This window comes from Capricornis sumatraensis, chromosome 2, assembly GCF_032405125.1.
Source record: "Capricornis sumatraensis isolate serow.1 chromosome 2, serow.2, whole genome shotgun sequence".
Taxonomy (NCBI): Eukaryota; Metazoa; Chordata; class Mammalia; order Artiodactyla; family Bovidae; genus Capricornis; species Capricornis sumatraensis.
Genome location: NC_091070.1, coordinates 170,169,319 through 170,193,629, shown reverse-complemented (window position 1 = coordinate 170,193,629; position 24,311 = coordinate 170,169,319). Strand labels below are relative to the sequence as shown.

Here is a 24,311-nt window from a genome sequence, read left to right as displayed (position 1 = left end):
AAATCACAGCCTTGACTAGATGGACCTTTTTTGGCAAAGTAATGTTTCTGCTTTTGAATATGCTATCTAGGTTGGTCATAACTTTCCTTCCAAGGAGGAAGCGTCCTTCAATTTCATGGCTGCAGTCACCATCTGCAGTGATTTTGGAGCCCCCAAAAATAAAGTTTGACACTGTTTCCACTGTTTCCCCATCTATTTGCTGTGAAGTGATGGGACCAGATGCCATGATCTTCATTTTCTGAATGTTGAGCTTTAAGCCAACTTTTTTACTCTCCACTTTCACTTTCTTCAAGAGGCTTTTTAGTTCCTCTTCACTTTCTGCCATAAGGGTGGTGTCATCTGCATATCTGAGGTTATTGATATTTCTCCCGGCAATCTTGATTCCAGCTTGTGCTTCTTCCAGCCCAGCGTTTCTCATGATGTACTCTGTGTATAAGTTAAATAAGCAGGATGTCAATATACAGCCTTGATGTACTCCTTTTCCTATTTGGAACCAGTCTGCTGTTCCATGTCCAGTTCTAACTGTTGCTTCCTGCCCTGCATATAGGTTTCTCAAGAAGCAGGTCAGGTGGTCTGGTATTCTCATCTCTCTCAGAATTTTCCAGTTTATTGTGATCCACACAAAGGCTTTGGCATAGTCAATAAAACAGAAGTGAGTGAGTGAGTGAAGTCGCTCAGTCATGTCCGACTCTTTGCGACCCCGTGTACTGTAGCCCGCCAGGCTCCTCCATCCATGGGATTCTCCAGGCAAGAATACTGGAATGGTTTGCCATTTAAATAGATGTTTATCTGGAACTCTCTTGCTTTTTCCATGATCCAGCAGATGTTGGCAATTTGATCTCTGGTTCCTCTGCCTTTTCTAAAACCAGCTTAATCATCTGGAAGTTCACGGTTCATGTATTGCTGAAGCCTGGCTTTGAGAATTTTGAGCATTCCTTTACTAGCATGTGAGATGAGTGCAATTGTGCAGTAGTTTGAGCATTCTTTGGCATTGCCTTTCTTTTGGATTGGAATGAAAACTGGTCTTTTCCAGTCCTGTGGCCACTGCTGAGTTTTCCCAATTTGCTGGAATATTGAGTGCAGCACTTTCACAGCATCATCTTTCAGGATCTGAAATAGCTCAACTGGAATTCCATCACCTCCACTAGCTTTGTTTGTAGTGATGCTTTCTAAAGGCCCACTTGACTTCACATTCCAGGATGTGGCTCTAGGCTCTATGGCTCTAGGTGAGTGATCACACCATCATGATTTTCTTGGTCGTGAAGATCTTTTTTGTATAGTTCTTCTGTGTATTCTTGCCACCTCTTAGTAACTCATTATTTAATTTGAATTATATTTCTACAATGAAACAATAAAATAGAAGCAACTACAAACTACTAGTTCAAGATGAGGTAAGGTGCACTTAAGCCCATCTCTTTCCTTCCTGAGATACACGGAAACAGAAAAATAAAAATACAGAAAGGGATAAGCACTGCCATACCACCTAAGGATGTGCAGGATGGGATCTGCTCACAGTTGCACATGAGAGGTCAATAATTTCTGGAAAATAAAGAGCATATGAGAAGTGTGTTGAGTGATGAATGCACTACAGAAAATATACAAAAAGGGTGGGATATGATATGCCTGTTAGAAAGCATGATACATTCTGGACTCAAAAGAGAAATGTGGCCGAAAGTGAAAAGATTAATTAAAGGTTTATATACGGGTCTACAGTACAAATCAGCACCTCTGTGCTTCCCCCATAGTCCTACACTTAAGACTTCTAGGATCCAGGAAAAACAGGCAAAAACAAAGGCCTCTTTTGTTGAATGATAGCAAGGGCCTTTGTGAAATTGGATACCCCAGTCTACAATCCTTCATGTTCTGGCATTTTAAAAGTCCATGTCGGACAGTAGCTTCACACCAGTTCATGCAGTAGTGAAATCTAATAGCTAATACAGTGTTCCTATCCCATACTAGGCAGAGGTCTCCTTGGAAAAACTGACCCAGTGACACAGCAGCTGAGCAAATTCACACAAGTGACCCAATTCTTTCTATAGTAAAAATGGATTATCAAGTAGCACCAGGAATTTAAAAGAAATCAGAAAATGAAAGGAAAGACTAAAATAAACAAATAAAAAGCAATGCTGGATAAAATAAAATAATTCAGAGCATAGAAGGGACCTTTAAAAAACAGTATTTTCAGAGAGATTCAATCAGATTATTCATAAATAAAAATACTATGTTATTATAAACAATTAGAAAACAAGAGGGCTTTAAGAGACTAAAAACTTGATTAACAAAAGCTAAAAATCAAAGGCAGAACTGGAAAAACTTGACAAAATCTTCTAGAATACAGAATAAAAAGTCATAAATGGAAAATATAAGGGGGAAAAAAAGATATTGAGACCAATCAAGGAGGTCCAGGTTACGAATAACAGAGTTCCAGAAAGACAAATGGAAAGAATAAAAATAGAAAAGAAATAACTGAAGAAAAATTTCAGAGGTGATGAGTCATAGTTCTTTAGAATTAAAGGACCCATCAAAGACTAGACAAAAAGATTTTTTTTTAAGATTTTTTTAAAGTAAGACGTACATTGAATTGTGAGATTTCAGAACACCAAAAATAAATAATTTTAAATGCTTTCCCAAAGGAAAAATCTTTCAAAACAGAAAAACTGATTTCACCACAAGGTATGTGAATCAGACTAACATTAGACAGACTGGATGCCAAAAACAACAGAATAACATCTTAAAATTTCTGCCAGGAATTGTCTTTCAAGCTACATCTCTAAAGCTCGACCATCAATCAGTTGTAAAGAGGGAGAAGAAAAACATTTCCAAGGATTTATCTTTCTATGCTTTCTTATCTTACGAAGATAGTCAAGAATGTTCCCCATCAAAACAGGAGTGTCAACAAAGGAAAAAGACAAGTTGGGATATAGAAAAAAGTTCATGGCACAAATTCAGGCTAAAAAAAAATCCTTCTGTTTATCTGAAATCTAAAGTTAACTGAGCATTCTTTTATTTGCTAAGTCTAGCAGCAGGGTCCAATCTAATGAGGTAGATAAGTCTCAGAATTAAAGCTATGCATTGAGCCTAAAATTTGCCTAGTGCTGAGTGGAACAAAAAGCAGAAACTTAAGAGGGAGCCCTTAAAAAATAGTGGGGTTGGAAAGGCAGAAAACTGTTGTCCTGATCTTGCTGGCAAATAAAACATTATACAAGAATGTCATTGCTCTAAGTCAAAATACACTAAAATGGAGAATGATGCTAAGCTGCAAATAAAGTGTAAAATTTGGCTTTGATATCAGGGACACAGTAGAAATGAAAATGTAATGGCCAGACAGTGAATAACTTTAAATAGCTATTACAAAGTACAAGTCTTATTTCTAAAACTTTTAGAGTTAATCTACCAATAGAATGTGAACGATTCTGATGAAGTTGCAGAATTGAACTTTATTACAAACTCAATCAGGTAAAGAGCAAACATAGAAAGAGGAATGTTCACAGCCGCACTATTCACAATAACCACGACATGGAAGCAACCTAAACGTACATCAACAGAGGAATAGATGAAGAAGGCGTGGTGTGTGTATACAGTGGAATATTACTCAGCCATAAAAAATGAAATAATGCCATTTGTAGCTATATAGATGGACCTAGAGAGTCTCATATTGAGTAAAGTAAGTCAGAAAGAGAAATACAAATACTATATAATGTATCACTTATATGTGGTATTTTAAGAAAGGGTACAAATGAATTTATCTACAAAATAGAGATACAGATGTAGAAAACAAATGTATGGTTACCAGAAGATGGGGGGCGGGGGGCGCGGAGAAGGGATAAATTGGGAGATTGGGATTGATATATAAAACTGATAACTAATAAACACATTGTATAGCACAGGGAACTTTACTCAACACTCTGTAATGGTCTATATGGGAAAAGAATCTAAAAAGAATGTATATATGTATATATATATAATTGATTCACTTTCCTGTACACCGGAAATTAATATATCATTGCAAATCAACTATACTTCAATAAAAATTTTTAAAAAAGAAAGTAGAAAGAGGAATGGAAAAGAAAGATGGAGAATGGTAGTGGGGATAATACCCTCTTCTTACATAAAGAGGAGTCAAGACTCTGACAACAGAAGCAATAGAGACTCAGCATACTATGTAAAGTCATGAAAGTAACTATAAGAAAATCTAAAGGTAATAATTTAACTATCAAACATGGAAGGAGGAGGAAGATCAGGAAAACATAAAGTACATGAGTTAAATCTTCTATTTTTCATAGCAGGCTATCAATGGATACTATCTAAAATTAATAAAGCATGAAATGAAAGAATAAGAATATGATTCAACGTTATGCAAAAAACTTCCAGAAGAACTAAGACCAGTATTTATTCCCCCCAAAGTCATAGGTTAAAATCAACCCCCCAACGTGATGGTTATTAGGAGATGGGGCCTTTGCAGGTGGTTAGGTCAGGAGGCTGTAGCCCTCATAAATGGGATTAGTGCACTGATAAAAGAGACCCAGAGATCTCGCTAATCCTTTCCCCCATTTGAGGATGTATAATAAAGATGTCAAATCAGGGAATGGACCCTCTCCAAGAAACTGACCAAGCTGACACCTGGTCACGAGCTTCCAATCCCCAGAACTGTGAGATGCAAGTTTTTGTTGTTTACAAGCTTAGTCTGTGGTCTTCTGTTGTAGCAGCCTGAAGTGTCTAAAGCAACCAGAAAGAGGAGAAATTATCTTGTGGAAGGAAACTGTGGGTAAGGAATCTGAAGACAGGAGACCATGGCTTTTATTGCCCTTATTATAAGCTCTTCATTACTGTTTGATTTACTTTCACAGGCAAATATTATTTTGATACAGATTTTCAAAACTAAACCAAGTGGCAACTCTGGGCTTGTAGAATGTTCAAACAGATCTGTGAGAACTCTGCCATTTTGTAAGAGTTTCTTCAGTGAATTGCAGATAAAGTTACTCTTTCACTTAGATGTCAAATTAATGCAAAATTTAAATGGAAGTTTTATCCTCCTAATCTTTCCTGTTTCCCTTTCTGAAGTGTACTATGGGTATGATGGGTATTTCAGTCTGTCTAATTTGGCAATTGGGCTGTATTAGAGAGTGTTCAAAGTGTTTTCAACCCACATTTTATAAACCGAAGTTTTTGTAGTAGCCAGAAGGTGGCATCAAAACCAATCAAGTTCTTGCAGTTTAGTAGAAATCCCAAAGAAAAGGATCATACTGGAGTATCGTGAATAACTTCCCTGCAACCCAAAAGTCAGAGAAAGTCACACATATCAAAAAAGCACCCCATTTCACCTAGAGTTTATCTCTTTTGGCATTTTAGAAAAATCCCAGTTTTTCCTTTGGAATCCTTTTGGTTAGGCATGGATAAACGAAGCCCAGAATCAACAGATTCTATCCCAAACACTATTACACCATCTCTAAGCATAGAATTTTAAGCTCAGTTATTTCATTAATCATGAAATTGATGACTACAAATGTTCTGTTACAGTCTAACAAGTATGTCCTGGACTCAAATGTTCCGACTGTCTAAACTGCTTACGCATCCTACCAAAGATCGATTTCATCTGCAAATGAACATACATACACACACATTCATTTATAATAATGGTACTTTTTTTCTGCTTGGTCTATTTTTTAGTGGAGGAGGGAAAAGAAGAGGAGGTTAAAACAATGTTTGGTGTCTGCTTCAAGCACTTTCCCAAAGAATAATGTTTCATTCATTATACATCATTATGGAAGGACAGTATTCTCCTGGCTTTCAAGTGTTTTTTCTGAAATGAGGTGCGTTTATTTGGACAATGTGGATTGTCCCGTGTGCTCCTGTTCTTATATGAAAGCACTTTTGCTTCAAAAACAAATAAAAAATAACATAATACAAATTTGTTTAATTTGAGTCTGGGCTAATTACTTAAGGAACTATTTAGCAATAATGGTCAAAGATATTTAAATTCCCTATGATGCTGCAATTAATTAAGGGACTGCTGACCCAAAGATTTTTCCACAGTTTACTGTCATCCACACAGTCGAAGGATTTGGCGTAGTCAATAAAGCAGAAATAGATGGTTATCTGGAACTCTCTTGCTTTCTCCACAATCCAGCGGATGTTGGAAATTTGATCTCTGGTTCCTCTACCTTTTCTAAAACCAGCTTGAACATCTGGAAGTTCATGGTTCACGTATTGCTGAAGCCTGGCTTGCAGAATTTGGAGCATTACTTTACTAGTGTGTGAGATGAGTGCAATTGTGCAGTAGTGTGAGCATTCTTTGGCATTGCCTTTCTTTAGGATTGGAATGAAAACTGACCTTTTCCAGTCCTGTGGTCACTGCTGAGTTTTCCAAATTTGCTGTGGAAAATTCTCAAAGAGATGGGAATACCAGACCACCTGACCTGCCTCTTGAGAAACCTATATGCAGGGCAGGAAGCAACAGTTAGAACTGGACATGGAACAACGGACTGGTTCCAAATAAGAAAAGGAGTACGTCAAGGCTGTATATTGTCACCCTGTTTATTTAACTTATATGCAGAGTACATCATGAGAAATGCTAGGCTGGAAGAGCACAAGGTAGAATCAAGATTGCCGGGAGAAATATCAATAACCTTAGATATGCAGATGACACCACCCTTATGGCAGAAAGTGAAGAGGAACTAAAAAGCCTCTTGATGAAAGTGAAAGAGGAGGGTGAAAAAGTTGGCTTAAAGCTCAACATTCAGAAAACAAAGATCATGGCATCTGGTCCCATCACTTCATTAGAAATAGATGGGGAAACAGTGGAAACAGTGTCAGACTTTATTTTGGGGGGCTCCAAAATCACTGCAGATGGTGATTGCAGCCATGAAATTGAAGGACGCTTCCTCCTTGGAAGGAAAGTTATGACCAACCTAGACAGCATATTAAAAAGCAGAGACAATAGTTTGTCAACAAACGTCCATATAGTCAAGACTATGGTTTTTCCAGTGGTCATGTATGGATGTGAAAGTTGGACTGTGAAGAAAGCTGAGTGCTGAAGAATTGATGCTTTTGAACTGTGGAGTTGGAGAAGACTCTTGAGAGTCCCTTGGACTGCAAGGAGATCCAACCAGTCCATCCTAAAGGAGATTAGTCCGGGGTGTTCATTGGAAGGACTGATGTTGAAGCTGAAACTCCAATACTTTGGCCACCTGATGCAAAGAACTGACTCATTGAAAAGACCCGGATGCTGGGAAAGATTGAGGGCAGGAGGAGGAGGGGATGACAGAGGATGAGATGGTTGGATGGCATCACTGACTCAAGGGACATGAGTTTGAGTGAACTCTGGGTTTGGTGATGGACAGAGAGGCCTGGCATGTTGCGGTTCATGGGGTCTCATAGGGTCAGCCACGACTGAGTGACTGAACTGAACTGATCCTAAGAACTATGCAATCAACAGGGAATGCGAGAAGAATTGCAAATCTGAATGTCAAATTAAACATAGAACATGGATTAAATATGGAATATCGAAAACCAATTTCCCTGCAACTCTATCAACTCTAACCTAAGCAGAACAGAACTGCGGGTTAGAACATGCTACTTTTGCCTCTGAGTAGTCAGTTGACCCTGAATGCATATTTTAACCTATCTGAATTTGCTTTCAAATTTTGAAAGTCAGAGTAAAATAATGACACCTACTTAGCAGTGCTGATAGGAGAATCTGATTCATAAGAACTTTACGCTTATCTCCATCTTGGGAGCAAATCAGTGTCCTATTTGTACTACCCCTTTATTCTGATTCATTTCACAATGAATATACCAGGTACTGACTACAAAGAAGTATTGAGGATACAATAGCAAAACAGAAAAGAACATCCCTGATGTCAAAGAACTTTGACTCTAGAAGAGGAAGATAAACAAGTGAAATCAAGGCATTAAATTAGGGTCTTGTGCCAGAAAGTAACTAGAGAAAATGGAGGAAAATGTAATGTTTCAGATGGAATTGTAGGCATTACACTTTACTCTTTAGCCAGCATACTGTACCATACTAGATAGAAATCCATGGATTTCTTTTTTTTTTTGTCTAGATCTACTTGGTTTTTTTTCAGTTTTATTGAGATATGCTTGACATGTAACACTGTTTTAGTTTAAGGTATATAGGATAATCATTTAATACATGTATATACTGAAAAATAATTACCACAATAAGTTTAGTTTACATCTATGACTTCGCCATACTGTACCTGTGTGCTTGCTTGTAGTATCCAACTCTTTGCAACCCCATGGACTGCGGCCCACTAGGCTCCTCTGCTATGGAATTTTCCAGTTAAGAACACTGGAGCGGGTTGCCATTTCCTACTCCAGGGGACCCACCCAACCTAGAGATTGAACCCATGTCTCTTGCATCTGCTGCATGGGCAGGCGGATTCTTTACTCCAGCGGCACCTGGGAAGTCCATGTTATGCACTGTTGTTGTTCAGTTCAGTTCAGTCGCTCAGTCGTGTCCAACTCTTTGCGACCCCATGAATCGCAGCACGTTGCTCAGTCACTAAATCACGTCCGGCTCTTTGCAACCTCACGGACTGCAACGTACCAGGCTCTTCTGTCCTCCACTATTTTCCGGGTTTGCTCAAATTCATGTCCATTGAATTGATGATGCTAACCATCTCATCCTCTGCTGTACATTACATCCCTAGAAACTTATAACTGGTAATTTGCACCCTTTGACCACCTAAACCCTTTTCCCACACCCAGACCTCCCACTTCTGGCAATTGTCAATCTTTTTTGTTTTTATTACTTCATTTTTTCTTGACAACACATAGCATAATGCACTAAGGGTCCATCTGTCTTGTCACAAATGGCAAGATTTCCTTCTTCATATGACTGATTTTTAAAAAATTAAATTTGTTTATTTGCATAAAAACAAACACATTTTCTTTATCTGTATACTGATCCAATGACACTTAGGTTGTTTCTAAGACTTGGCTATTGTAAGCAGTGCTGCTTATAATAGTGCTTCAGTGAACAAGGGGGTACACATATCTATTCAAGATAATGATTTAATTTCTTTTAGATAGGTACCAAGTGGACTTGCTGGACCATGTAGTACTTCTCGGAGAAGGCAATGGCACCCCACTCCAGTACTCTTGCCTGGAAAATCCCATGGATGGAGGAGCCTGGTGGGCTGCAGTCCATGGGGTCGCTAAGAGTTGGACACGACTGAGCAACTTCACTTTCACTTTTCCCTTTCATTCATTGGAGAAGGAAATGGCAACCCACTCCAGTGTTCTTGCCTGGAGAATCCCAGGGACGGGGGAGCCTGATGGGCTGCCGTCTATGGGGTCACACAGAGTCGGACACGACGGAAGTGACTTAACAGCAGCAGTAGCAGTGGTACTTCTATTTTTAATTTTTGCAGCTCTTCTTACTGTTTCCTATAGTGGCTGCAACAATTTACATTCCCACCAAAAATCCACAAGGGTTCCCTTTTTTCCACAAACTTACCAGCACTTGTTTTCTCTTGTCTTTTTGATGATAGCCATTTTAATCAGATGATAACTCATGGTTTGATATGCTGATGATTAGTGATGTTGAGCACATTTTCATATAGCTGTTGGCCATCTGCACGTCTCCTTTGTAAAAATGTCTATTTAGATCCTCTGCTAATTTTTTAATCATTTGTTTCACTGTTTTTTTGTTATTGAATTACATGGATTCTTTATAAATTTTGGTCACTAAACCCTCATCAGATGTATGATTCACAAATAATGGGTTGTCTAAAATGTCCAGGTTTTTCTGCAATATCTTACGGAAAAACCAAATGAATTTTTTGGCCAATCCAACATTTTATCCCATTCCATAGCCTGCTTTTTCATTTTGTTGATGATTTCCTTTGCTGTGTGGAAGCCTTAGAGTTTAACAGACATTTAGCTGTTTCCATTTTATTATTACTATTTCAGAGTACCTCAACATTGGGAAAGTTTATATAAATTTCCATTAGGTAACTTTTTGGGAGAAAAAGTGCTTAATCAAAAAGAATATACAAATTGATAAACAGTTGATAAACTGTGATAAATCTTATCATATTTCACCAAAACCAGTAGAAAATTTGAATTCTTCCCCATGCGTTGGTCAACCCTGGGAATTTTAATCTTTTTAATTTGACAGCTTCATCCTGGAGTCAAGTGGGGCTTAGGAAGCATTACCACAAAGTTAGTGGAGGTGATGGGATTCCAGCTGAGCTATTCCAAATCCTAAAAGATGCTGCTGCTAACGTGCTGCACTCAACATGTCAGATTTGGAAAACTCAGCAGTGGCCACCGGCCTGGAAAAGGTCAGTTTTCATTTCAATCCCAAAGAAGAGCAATGACATAGAATGTTCAAACCACATACAACTACACTCATTTCACATGCTACCAAGGTAATGCTCAAAATCCTTCAAGCTAGCCTTTGGCAGTACATGAACCAAGAACATTGAGAGATACATTCTGGGTTTCAAATAGGCAGGGGAACCAGAGATCAAAATGCCAACCTTTATTGGGTCATGGAGAAAGCAAGGGAATTCCAGAAAAACATATACTTCTGATTCATTGACTATGCAAAAGCCTTTGACTCTGGATCACAAAAAATCTGTGGCAAATTCTTAGAGATCAGATCACTTTACCTGTCTCTGGAGAAATCTGTAGTGGGCCAAGAAGCAACAGTTAGAACCAGACATGGAATAACAGACTGCTTCAAAATTGGGAAAGGAGTATTACAAGGCTGTATTTTGTCACCCTGCTTGTTTAACTTCTATGCAAAGTACATCATTTGAAATGCCAGGCTGGATGAATCACAAGATGAATAAAGATTGCCTGGAATTATCAACAACCTCAGATATGCAGATGATGTCACTCTAATCGCAGAAAGTGAAGAGGAACTAAAGAGATTCTTGATGAGGGTGAAAGAGGACAGTAAAAAAGCTGTCTTAAAACTCAATATTCAAAAACTAATATCATGGCATCTGGTCCCATCACTTCATGGAAATAGAAGGGAAAATAGTGGAAGCAATTAGAGATTTTATTTTCTTGGGTTCCAAAATCACCGTGGATGGTGACTGCAGCCATGAAATTAAAAGACACTTGCTCCTTGGAAGGAAAGCTATGACAAACCTACACAGTGTATTAAAAAGCAGAGATATAACTTTGCAAACAAAAGTCTGTATAGTCAAAGTTATGGTTTTTCCAGTAGTCATGTATGGATATGAGAGCTGGACCATAAAGGTTGAACACTGATTGATGCTTTTGAATTGTGGTGCTGGAGAAGAATCTTGAGAGTTCCTTGAACTCCAAGGGGATCAAACCAGTCATTCCTAGAGGAAATCAACCCTAAATATTTATTGGAAGGACTGATGCTGAATTTGAAGCTCCAGTACTTTGGCCACTTGATGCGAAGACCTGATTCATTGGAAAAGACCCTGGTGCTGGGAAATATTGAAGGCGAAAGGAGTAGAGGGTGGAACAGGATGAGATGGTTAAATAACATTACCTACTCGATGGACATGAATTTGAGCAAGCTCTGTGAGATAGTGGAGGACAGAGGAGCCTGGTGTGCTGCAGTTCATGGGGTCACAATGTGTTGAACACAATTTAGTGACTGAACAACAACAATATCTATTAATTTGCATTTCTTTAAAAACTGGGATTGAACAGCACTTTCTATTATTATTGGTTATTATATCATGCTATTTTGTTTTTAATACTTTTTCCAACTTTTATATTGAATTAGCTTCTTTTCCTTTTCTGATTTTGTAAAAGTAGTCCATATAATAAAGCTTTTGACCCTTTGTCAGATATATATGTTGAAAAACATTTTTTCCTGAATTTCTGCTTACCTTTTAACTTTATATACCACTTTGTAAGTTAAAGTGGGTTTACATTGTATCACAATATTCTTTAACATCTTTGTTACATTTTCTGGCTTTGGTGTCAAGTTTAGAAAAAGTTGTTTTCCCCATTATTCTATAAACCCGCTCTTGCATTTTCTTCTGTTACTTTTTTGGCTGTATATTTTGTATTTAAATTTCCAAGTGAAAGTATTCATTTTGGCATAAGGTATGCAATAAATATCCAGTTTAATTTTATATTTATGAATAGCATTTCAGTTGATTCAGTACCACTTATTTAATGATCCATTCTTTGGTACTGACTTGAAATCCCACCTTATCACATTCAAAATATATATTTGTAAAGGTATTTATTTCTTTCTGCCTAGTTTTGTGATAATTCCATACTGTTTTAATGATTGAAATGTGATATTTTCAGAAATATTTTCATTAACTACTAAAACCTCTCACAAACATTTGAAATAACCTGTTAACCTTTCAAATTAATACACATTTATATAAGAATTAAAACATTGGGAGGCTTAAAATATGTATACTGAAAAGCATAGATGGTTCAGAAACATATATATCAATTTACCAAATGATAATAGTGTTATCAGAAATCAGGACAAACAGTATAGTTTTCAACAAATTATTCTAAGATCATTGGCTTTACAGCTGGAAAAGAAAGGAAGTTTGATTCTTACTTCATTCCATATACAAAAACAAATTGCAAGTGTATTAAGCAATTTATAAATTGTCATGAACATAGACATCCTGGAGAAATATAATTAAATGTTATTTTCAGGAGGAAGGCAATCATAATCATGAAACAAAATCCATAAACTATGAAGAAAATTAACATAGTTCAGTTCAGTTCACTCAGTTGTGTCCGACTCTTTGCAGCCCCATGGACTGCAGCATGCCAGTCCTCTCATCCATCAATAACTTCCAGAGATTATTCAAACTCATGCCCATTGAGTCAGTGATGCCATTCAACCATCTCATCCTCTGTCATCCCTTCTCCTCCTGTCCTCAATCTTTCCCAGCATCAGGGTCTTTTCAAATGAGTCAGCTCTTTGCATTATGTGGCCAAAGTATTGGAGTTCCAGCTTCAATATCAGTCCTTCCAATGAACACCCAGGACTGATCTCTTTAGGATGGACTGGCTGGATCTCCTTGTGGTCCAAGAGACCCTCAAGAATATTCTCCAACACCACAGTTCAAAAGTATCAATTATTCAGTGCTCACTCCATACATGACTACAGGAAAACCATAGCCTTGAATAGATGGACCTTTGTTGACAATGTCTCTGCTTTTTAATATTTTGTCTAGGTTGTTCATAACTTTTCTTCCAAGTAGCAAGCATCTTTTAATTTCATGGCTGCAGTCACCATCTGCAGTGATTTTAGAGCCCCAAAATAAAGTATGTCACTGTTTTCATTGTTTCCCCATCTATTTGCCATGAAGTGATGGGACCAGATGCAATGATCTTAGTTTTCTGAATGTTGAGCTTTAAGCCAACTTTTTCACTCTCCTCTTTCATGTTCAACAAGAGGCTCTTTAGTTCTTCACTTTCTGCCATAAGGTGGTGTCTCTGCATATCTAAGGCTATTGATATTTCTCCTGGCAATCCTGATTCCAGCTTGTGCTTCTTCCAGCCCAGTGTTTCTCATGATGTACTCTGCATATAAGTTAAATAAGCAGGGTAACAGTTGAGCTATTTCAAATCCCGAAAGATGATGCTGTGAAAGTGCTGCACTCAATATGCCAGCAAATTGGGAAAACTCAGCAGTGGCCACAAGATTCGAAAAGGTCAGTTTTCATTCCAATCCCAAAGAAAGGCAATGCCAAAGAATGCTCAAACTACCGAACAATTGCACTTATCTCACACACTAGTAAAGTAATACTCAAAATTCTCCAAGCCAGGCTTCAGTGATATGTGAACCGTGAACTTCCAGATGTTCAGGCTAGTTGTAGAAAAGGCAGAGGAACCAGAGATCAAATTGCCAACATCTGCTGGATCATGGAAAAAGCAAGAGAGTTCCAGAAAACATCTATTTCTGCTTTATTGACTATGCCAAAGCCTTTGACTGTGTGGATCACAATAAACTGTGGAAAATTCTGAAAGAGATGGGAATACCAGACCACCTGACCTGCCTCTTGAGAAACCTATATGCAGGGCAGGAAGCAACAGTTAGAACTGGACATGGAACAACAGACTGGTTCCAAATAGGAAAAGGAGTACGTCAAGTCTGTATATTGTCACCCTGCTTATTTAACTTATATGCAGAGTACATCATGAGAAATGCTGGGCTGGAAGAAGCACAAGCTGGAATCAAGATTGCCGGGAGAAATATCAGTCACCTCATATATGCAGATGACACCACCCTTATGGCAGAAAGTGAAGAGGAACTAAAAGGCCTCTTGATGAAAGTGATAGTGGAGAGTGAAAAAGTTGGCTTAAAGCTCAACATTCAGAAAACGAAGATCATGGCATCTGGTCCCATCACTTCATTAGAAATAGATGGGGAAACAGTGGAAACAGTGTCAGACTTTATTTTTTGGGGCTCCAAAATCACTGCCGATGGTGATTGCAGCCATGAAATTGAAGGACGCTTACTCCTTGGAAGGAAAGTTATGACCAACCTAGAGAGCATATTCAAAAGCAGAGACATTACTTTGCCAACAAAGGTCCATCTAGTCAAGGCTATGATTTTTCCAGTGGTCATGTATGGATGTGAGAGTTGGACTGTGAAGAAAGCTGAGTGCCAAAGAATTGATGCTTTTGAACTGTGGTGTTGAAGAAGACTCTTGAGAGTTCCTTGGACTGCAAGGAGATCCAACCAGTCCATTCTGAAGGAGATCAGCCATGGGATTTCTTTGGAAGGAATGATGCTAAAGCTGAAACTCCAGTACTTTGGCCACCTCATGTGAAGAGTTGACTCATTGGAAAAGAGTCTGATGCTGGCAGGGATTGGGGGCAGGAGGAGAAGGGGACGACAGAAGACAAGATGGCTGGATGGCATCACCGACTCGATGGACGTGAGTCTGATTGAACTCCAGGAGTTGGTAATGGATAGGGAGGCCTGGCGTGCTGTGGTTCATGGGGTTGCAAAGAGTCGGACACGACTGAGTGACTGAACTGAACTGAACTGAACTGAACAACATACAGCCTTTACGTACTCCTTTTCCTATTTGGAACATGTCTGTTGTTCCATGTCCAGTTCTAACTGTTGCTTCCTGACCTGCATAGAGGTTTCACAAGAGGCAGGTCAGGGGATCTGGTATTCCCATCTCTTTCAGAATTTTCCACAGTTTGTTTTGATCTACACAGTCAAAGGCTTTGGCATAGTCAATAAAGCAGAAGTACATGCTTTTGTGGAACTCTCTTGCTTTTTCCATGATCCAGCAGATGTTGGCAATTTGATCTCTGGTTCCTCTGCCTTTTCTAAATCCAGCTTGAACATCTGGAAGTTCATGGTTCATGTACTGTTGTAGCCTAGCTGTTTTGGAGAATTTTGAGCATTATGTGAGATGAGTGCAATTGTGTGTTAGTTTGAGCATTCTTTGGCATTGCCTTTCCTTGGGATTGAAATGAAAACTGACCTTTTCCAGTCTTGTCGCTGTTGCTGAGCTTTCTAGATTTGTTGGCATATTGAGTGCAGCACTTTCACAGCATCATCATCCAGGATTTGAAATAGCTCAACTGGAATTTCATCATCTTTCATGATTTGAAATAGCTCAACTGGAATTCCATTACCTCCACAAGCTTTGTTTTAGTGATGCTTCCCAAGGCCCACTTGACTTTACATTCCAGGATGTCTGTCTCTAGGTTAGTGATCACACCATCATGATTATCTGGGTCGTGAAAATCTTTTTTGTACAGTTCTTCTGTGTATTCTTGCCACCTCTTCTTAATATCTTCTGCTTCTGTTAGGTCCATACCATTTCTGTCCTTTTCAAGCCCATCTTTGCATGAAATGTTCCCTTGATATCTCTAATTTTCTTGAAGAGATCTCTAGTCTTTCCCATTCTATTGTTTTCCTCTATTTCTTTGCATGGATCACTGAGGAAGGCTTTCTTATCTCTCCTTGCTATTGTTTGGAGCTCTGCTTTCAAATGTGTATATCTTTCCATTTCTCCTTTGCCTTTTGAGTCTTTTCTTTTCTCAGCTATTTGTAAGGGCTTGTCAGACAACCAATTTGCCTTTTTACATTTCTTTTCTTGAGGATGGTTTTGATCAGTGCCTCTTGTACAATGTTCATATGTACCTCCGTCCATAGTTCTTCAGGCAGTCTATCAGATCTAATCCCTTGAATCTATTTGTCACTTTCACTGTATAATTATAAAGGATCTGATTTAGGTCATACCTGAATGGTCTAGTGGTTTTCCCTACTTTCTTCAATTTAATCCTGAATTTCGCAATAAGGAGAAAATCTAGAAACTATGAGGAAAATTAACATAATCAATTCTTAAAATTATCAATACAGATTTTTAATAGCTCCATTATATTCTATTAAATACAAGGGCCACAATTTACTGCCATCCACATATTATTAGATATCTGTAGAGTTTCCAATATATTGTTATTACAAATAATACTTTAAAGAACATATCAGTGTTACTCTAGGATTGTCTTTGAATGATCTTTAATATACTGAAATTTATGGTATCCCATTTTTGTTGAAAATAAGTGGGTCATTGGCTTAAGTCCAGGAAACACTGTTACAGAAGCCCTTTTAAAGATAGCCTATTTTAAAGAACTAGCGATTTAGAGATCTTTATGATCTTTTTACCACCTGGTGCTTTCTTTGTCCTTCATAGTGTGAAGGTTTTGTTGGCAATGTCTAGGATTTTTTGAGTTACTGAGGCTAAGAATTACCACCGTGGCTCAGAATTTACTTGTCTCTAATAGGCAATGAGGACCTTTGTAGACATCAACTTACATATCGTAAACTCAACTTGACATGATTAAATCATGTCATTCAACCTCACCCAAATTTCTGGTTTTCTTAATTGCCCATAATAATTCTACCCTGTATTTTGTTAACACTTTCCTAACCTTATTTTTTAAATCTGTTTTATATCTTGGAATAATGAGCTCTACAGTTATAGTTGGGTGACATGGGAACACAGAGAAATATTCTGAGCCTTGTTTTTGCTGTTTCTGGTGGTAGAGAGAGCTGTTGTTTCTTTGTTTTTTTTACCCTTTCATTACCAACTTTTATAGAAACTAAATTGGTTATGAAGAATCAAGAGATCGTATAAAAACTCAGGTGTTACTAGAAAAGAAAAGGTCCAATGAGAAAGAATTTTTTTTTTCTAAAAATGTGGGGTTCTGTTTTGTTTTTTCTTTATGATGAAGAGATAGAAAACTTACTTTCAGAAATGAAAACTTCTGTTATGATTAACATTGGAAAGGAATTTGATGGAAGATTCTTGCTTGTTTGTTTCAGCTTCAGGGTTATTGTCAGCAGCAGGCTAGATGTCTTGAAAAGCCCACCTGCCACTCATTGAAGATGCTCAAGGTGTGCCCCTCATCTTTGAAAGGTGGAATGGTTTATCCATAGAAACCGTGACAAAAACTATTCTAACTACTGTACCGTCTAGCTTTTTAGCAGCTACTCAGATCTCAGCCTTCCAATAGCTCATTTCATACAACATTTTAAAATATGACTTCTCATAAAGCTCACTGGTCCAATTTATCCATCACAATTATATTTTTTACTAACCAGGGTCTTCATGCATTTTAATAAAATTCTGCAGAATGATGACATCTTGTCTAAATCAAATAATATGAAATATCCCACCTATTTATAAACTGTCTCTGGGTAAAAGAGGATGGAAGCCCTATTTTATGAATTTCAGTCCTCTTATGAAGTCTTAAGTAGGACTAATGCAAAAGTGATTTCCACATTCCAGCTTAGACAGTAAAATCAGCAAGGTGGCCATACTCACTCATTGGGGGTGCCCTTCTGGCCACAAAAGTAGCCCTGGCTGTCTGTAGGATAGGCCACTCTTCTGGGGTCACCATTGACCCAGGCTGTAGGAACAAGAAAAGACAAAACAATCAGCAATAGCTGGCTAAAGGCAGTCTGATTTGAGAAATTAGAATGCACCACTGCAATACACTAACCTCTCCCTTCAGTCACAAAAGATTATTGATTTTCCTCAAAGAGTAATTTCTTAATGAAAAGCAAAATAAAATACGGATGAATCAGTCAGAAAGCACATTTATTATTCTCTCAGGATTCATCTGGGTTATAGCCAAAGCATGAGGTAACACATTTAGAAAATGACATTTATTAAAATGTGAATTAGAGGGCACACTACAAATGCTTGGTTGGCAAGAAGTCACTTTTGCTAGGGCTCAAAATGAAATGATTTCATATCAGAGCTAATAAATCTACAGCAAATACTATGATGTAATTCTTTTAGGCTATATATAAGTGAAGACCATTTCAAAATTTCAAGAAATGAAACTATAATGCCCAATTCAAATTGGCTAGTTGTTTATGATCTGTTATGACACTGTAAAGGCTAACAGTAGCAACTTTTGAAGTAACACAATAAAAATTCAGTATACATTTTGTCTAATAATCTCAAACTGCCTATAAATATCCAGTGTTTTCAAACTTCATAAAATTGAAGACTTGATTCTGTTTTCTTTGAAGATGCTAGGTAAGGTCATATAAATTCATCATCCTTATTTTCTAAGAATTATACACTTGCCAGCTATATTACAGAACCACACAAAGTAATATACTCTAGCTAAATTGGGAGATACTCTAATTCTAACTGAATGCTAATAATTTCTCTAATTCGATTAATGCAATTCTATGTGGCAACCTGAAAGTGAAAGTGTTAGTCGTTCAGGAATGTACAACTCTGTGTGACCCCCACGGACTGTAATCCATCAGGCTCCTCTGTCATGGAATTCTCCAAGGAAAAAATATTGGAGCGGGTAGCCATTCCATTCTCTAGGAGATCTCCCAACCCAGGGATCAAACCCAGGTTTCCCACATTGCAGGCAGGCTCTTTACTGTCTGAGCCACTTTCTATCTCCCTAGGAACTTCCCTGGATTGGGAAGATCCCCTGGAGAAGGCAATGGCTACCCACGCCACTATTCTTGCCTAGAGAATCCCATGGACAGGGGAGCCTGGCAGGCTATAATCCATGAGGTCACAAAGAGCCAGACACGACTGAGCAACTAACACTTTCATGTGGCACGGAAATTTGTGGGAGAATGAAACCATGTATATGTATGGCTGAGTTTCCTTGGTGTTCACCTGAAACTATCGCAACATTTTTATCAGTTATACTCCCAATATAAAATAAAAAGTAAAAAAAAAAAAAAAAAAACAGTTCCTAAAAATTTGGAAGATGCGTTGGGTCACTGAACGTTTGCCTCTGCATATGAAAAACCTATCTCTTTGTCCTTTGCTTCTTTTAACATTTGCCCAGCTATCTCCTTACCCACATTGAATGGATTTGACAGTTCATGTTACAATTCAATCACTCATATATACACAGCCTGTGTGACTTGGAAAGATAAAAATAAATCAATTCTGAATGAGAATTTTAATATTGAAAAGAAATTTTTCTCAATTTTTATCATCCATCCAAGCCTTTCCTTTTAGTATCCAAGCACCCAGAAAAGTCTCCATTGTCTAATTCTTTCTCCAGTGTCATAGAGACTAAATCAGTTTCATCTTCTAAATACCTTCTTATAAAATCTGACTCATTCAGGCAGTTCTCTCCCATCTTCATCTCCCAGAATAAAGAAAGTGGATTATAAATAAGGCATTTAAATGACAACTTAGTGTTCAGTGTACAATGTCTCTAGACACTGTTTTATTAAATTCTGTTTGTATAACTTAGTTCATCAGATACCTAAGAGATCTAATTTTACAAACTCTATTTTCTGTAATATATTTCTTTAAATTTTATCCCTAAATGTTTTAGTCCTTTTTTACATGCCTAATTCAAAATGGGCGCCTAAAGAACCATTTCATCCTCTGTCGTCCCCTTCTCCTCCTGCCCCTCCCAAACTTTCCCAGCATCAGGGTCTTTCCAATGAATCAGCTCTTTGCATCAGGATGAGATGGTTGGATGGCATCACTGACTCAATGGACAAGAATTTGAACAAGCTCTGGGAGTTGGTGATGGACAGGAAAGCCTGGTGTGCTGAATTCCATGGGGTCTTAAAGAGTCAGACACGATGGAGCGACTGAACTGAAATGAAAGAAGCATTTGGATTGCAGCATTTGCTGCTTAATATTTTTATGACCCTGAAAAAGTCACTGAAATGTTTTAGTTGTGGCTTTCTAATTTGTTACTAAAAATGGTTATAGTAATACCCAATCCCAAAGAATGCTGAGAATATGAAAGAAGATAAAGTGGAATGCCTAATGTGGTACTAGGCATACAATGAGGACCTAATAATGCAAGTTCCTGTCTTACTTGGATTTCATGGAAACCAAACACTGATGCAGGTAGCTAATTAGCAAAGCGATTTTAGTTAAGTGAAAGTGAAGAGAGCGAGACAGGGAAGGGAGCAAAGTCAATAAAGGGCATCTTAATGAGTGGGATAATGTCGTGAGTGAGGTGACTCTGTGATGCTGGGGACCTTCTCAGGAACCATATAGAAGAACATCAGCCCATGCCGCCATGTCAGTGGGCATGAGGAAACTATCTGCCATAGCTGCAAGCAAACTTAGAAGGACTGAGGGGTTGAGGGGTTGTGGTAACACCTGCAATAGTTGTTGTTGTTGTTGTTGTTTTTGGTCATCCTCAGTCATCCAATTAAAGAAATTACTAAATGACCTCTGTATGTCCTGTACTAGAAGTCAATACCGGTTTAATTTATGTCAAAGTTTTCAACAAACACATGAAAATGAGAGAATAAGGTCTATAGAAGACTTGGAGACGAGGTGGGACCTGGGAAAGACTGGGAAATGACTAGGATTTGAGAAGGAATCGGGGAAGGTGACCAGGAGTAGGGAAGGAATTATAGATTGATGAAACAGTCATAATAAGAGGCTTCAATTTATTAAATGCTTACATATATCAAGTATTATGCTAAATGTATTACATCCATTTCTCATTTGAGTCTCACAATAGCCTGTGAAGTGGATATTATATTCACTTCAATTATTTGCAGCTTGGAGTTTTATTTACTTAAGATCTCTCAGGTTTTAAGCAGCATAAACAGGGTTTGAACTTAGGAATGTTGCTCTCTAGGGCTCATGGTTTAAACATTAGATTATATTCGCTATGCTGCTGCCTACTAAAAAGTAGATTAGGAGAGAGCTTGTTAACAGTGGGAAACTACAAGATATCAGCATAATGAGAATTAGCAGTATGTTAGACACATACGGTAGGAAAGGAGATACCACAGGTAATTTTGGAGCCTCTGCCATCTGTACAAAAGAGCTTTGTACTTGGCAGAACAAAGCATCTGGCTGACAGGGATCCGATGCTGAGGGACGATGGAGGGAAAGATGAAGATGGAAGTGTCAAGGGAAGAGTTTTCCTTGATTTTGTAGTTTTGAATTACTAAGTGGCTGCTATACCTTTCCATGCAGCCTCTAGCACAGAAGTGCACTGCAGCTAGTTGCTGCAGACGCTCTGTGTTTGAGCTAGAACATCAAGACTTTGAGCTGAAAGTTGCAAGGGTCAGTTCAAACAAGTCACCTCAATCAAGGATATCTAGTTCTCTCTCTCTCTTTTTAAGTCTTTATTGAATTTATTACAATATTGCTTGTTTTATGCTTTGGTGTTTTGGCTGTGAGGCATGCAGGATCTTAGCTTGCTGACTGGGGTCGAACCTGCAGCCCCTGCATTGGAAGGCAAAGTCTTATCCACTGGATTACGAGGAAAGTCCCTCTAGTTCTCTTGGTCTTCTTCATTAAGTCCACATCTCTGCACTTCCACTGGAGGAATATGGCGGGGGGGAAAAGAGAGGCGGGGAAAGGAAATATGCAGTAGCAGTGATTCTGTCCCTTAGTACAGCAAGGGCTTCTCACATTTTACTCCCTTTCTTGCAATTTCTCTCCATGGAAATTTAAGAACTGTGCTGTCCAATATGGATAGCTACTAACCACATGTCTACTTCACACACAAATGTGGCTTATCTGAAGCGAGCCATACTATAACTGTGAAATATATATCAGGTTTTAAAGACAGTATGAACAAATAACAAAAAAGAATGCAAATATCTCATTAATACTATTTATGTTGATTATATCTGAAATTATAATATTTGGTTATGGTTAATTTTTAAAGGTATATTATTATAACTAATTTCATCTGTTTCTTTTTACTCCCATAAATGTAGCTACTAGGAAATTTTACATTTTATATGACTCACTTGGGTTTCTCCAGGATAGATCTGTTTTAGACTATTTCCCCACAAACATCAGGGCTCCTCATATAAGGTAATTAACAGTGCCATAGCATCATGGCTATGTGAGTCCCTCTCAGCCCTATCATACTCAACACATCCTTTTTATAACAAATATTTGACAATGCTCCTTTTATAAAAATCTTGAAATAATATTTCTAAAACATAACTTATCTACCACAAATTCTTTTAAAAACAATAAAGTGTACTAACTATAATGTAAATGATAAATTAAAAATTAATTTAAAATTAAACAGTATGCATATAAATATGCAAATGCTCACATGTAACTAAACTAGATGACACAATGGAATAGTCAGATGCTTGCACCTATAGATAGAATCATTGAATATAACCGTTATAATTGCCAGAGGATTCAAGCAATTGTGCAGGAGATTCAAATACTACAAGTGGTGTTATTAGTCACATGATTTTCCTAAATGAACAAATTTTATTAAATTACAACAAAAAATACAATCTTTCTTCAAATTTTCTTGGTAGATATTAAAACCACACAAAAATTAAAATGTGTGATTTTAAAACAGAAGTTCTAGATTCAAGTATTTAAAAGCAAATTGTCACCTACATAAGTGGGACATGGGAAAGTTGGCAGGAAGTGCAGAATTGTCCTATATATTGCCAGGCTTCTATCTTCCCTGGCTCCCACCCTCCCACCCACCCATCCTCTCATTAATAGATAGTAATACCTCCAAAACATTGTAACAATCAAAAAATCAATTTTCCCAAAGATCTCCTATGCAGTGGTATTGCTCCAGTTGAGAATCACTGATTTAGATGGTAATTCACATTCTGAAAAATCTAAAATATATATATATATATATAAATTTCACATTATTTTCTCCCAGATTGTTGGGGGGATATGCTCTCATGGAGTTATTATAATTTAATCCCATGTACTTGTAAAAAGTCACTTGTTTATTTTTTTATAGTCCACATATAAGTCCATCTGATCTAATTGCTAAGTTACATCAGTCATGTCTGACTGTGCGGCCCCATAGATGGTGGCCCACCAGGCTCCCGTCCCTGGGATTCTCCAGGGAAGAGTACTGGAGTAGGTTGCCATTTCCTTCTCCAATGCATGAAAGTGAAAAGTGAAAGTGAAGTCATTCAGTCGTGTCTGACTCTTCATGACCCCATGGACTGCAGCTTACCAGGCTCCTCCATCCATGGGATTTCCCAGGCAAGAGTACTGGAGTGGGTTGCCATTGCTTTCTCTGCCATCTGATCTACTTAACTAAACACAATTCCCTCCAAGTTCATCCTTGGTGTTGCAAATGGTGAAATTTTCACTCTATTTTATGGCTGAGCACTATTCCACTGTATGTATTTGTGTATGCACACATAGACACACACACCACATCTTGTTTGTCCAGTCATCTATTGTTGGGCATTTAAGTTGCTTCCATTATCTTGGCAATTTATAAATAATGCTGATATGAAGACTGCAATACACATGTCTTTTCAAACTAGTGTTATTGTTTCTTTGAAGTGGAATTTCAGGGTCATATGGTAGTTGTATCTTTTGTTCTTTTGAGAAACCTCTGCTCTGTTTTCCATAGTGGTTGCACCAATTTACAATTCCACTAACAGTGTACAAGGGTTCCCTTTTCTCTGAATCCTCGCCATTTGTTATTTGTGTTCTTTTTTGAAAATATTTGTTCTTAAAGGTATGAGGTGATAACTAGTGGTAGTTTTAATTTGCATTTCTCTGATGATTAATATGTTGATCATCTTTTCAAGTGCCCATTGGCCAGCAGTGTGTATTCTTTTTAAAAAGATGTATTTTAAAATTTGTATAGAAGGAGAAAATACTTCAAATAGCCAAGGCAATCTTAAGAAAGAACAGAGCTGGAGGAACCATGCTTCCTAACTTCAGACTATACAACAAAGCTACAGTAATCAAAACACTGTGGTGTTGGTTTAAAAATAAAAAGACACATAGGACAATAGAGCAGAACAGAAAGTCCAGAGACAAACTCACACATTTATAGCTAATGTACAGGAAAGGAGGAAAAAATATATAATGGAGAAAAGACAATTT

The 24,311-nt window shown here is 37.8% G+C and overlaps 1 protein-coding gene across 1 annotated transcript in view; it reads right to left on the bottom strand.

The window, feature by feature from the left end:
• SLC44A5 (solute carrier family 44 member 5) overlaps positions 1–24,311 on the bottom strand; it is a 248,593-nt gene that overhangs the window by 62,401 nt on the left and 161,881 nt on the right. The window contains exon 6 of the mRNA XM_068961184.1: positions 17,802–17,886. Coding sequence (XP_068817285.1) covers positions 17,802–17,886 — 85 coding nt within the window. The remainder of the gene's footprint in view (positions 1–17,801; positions 17,887–24,311) is intronic.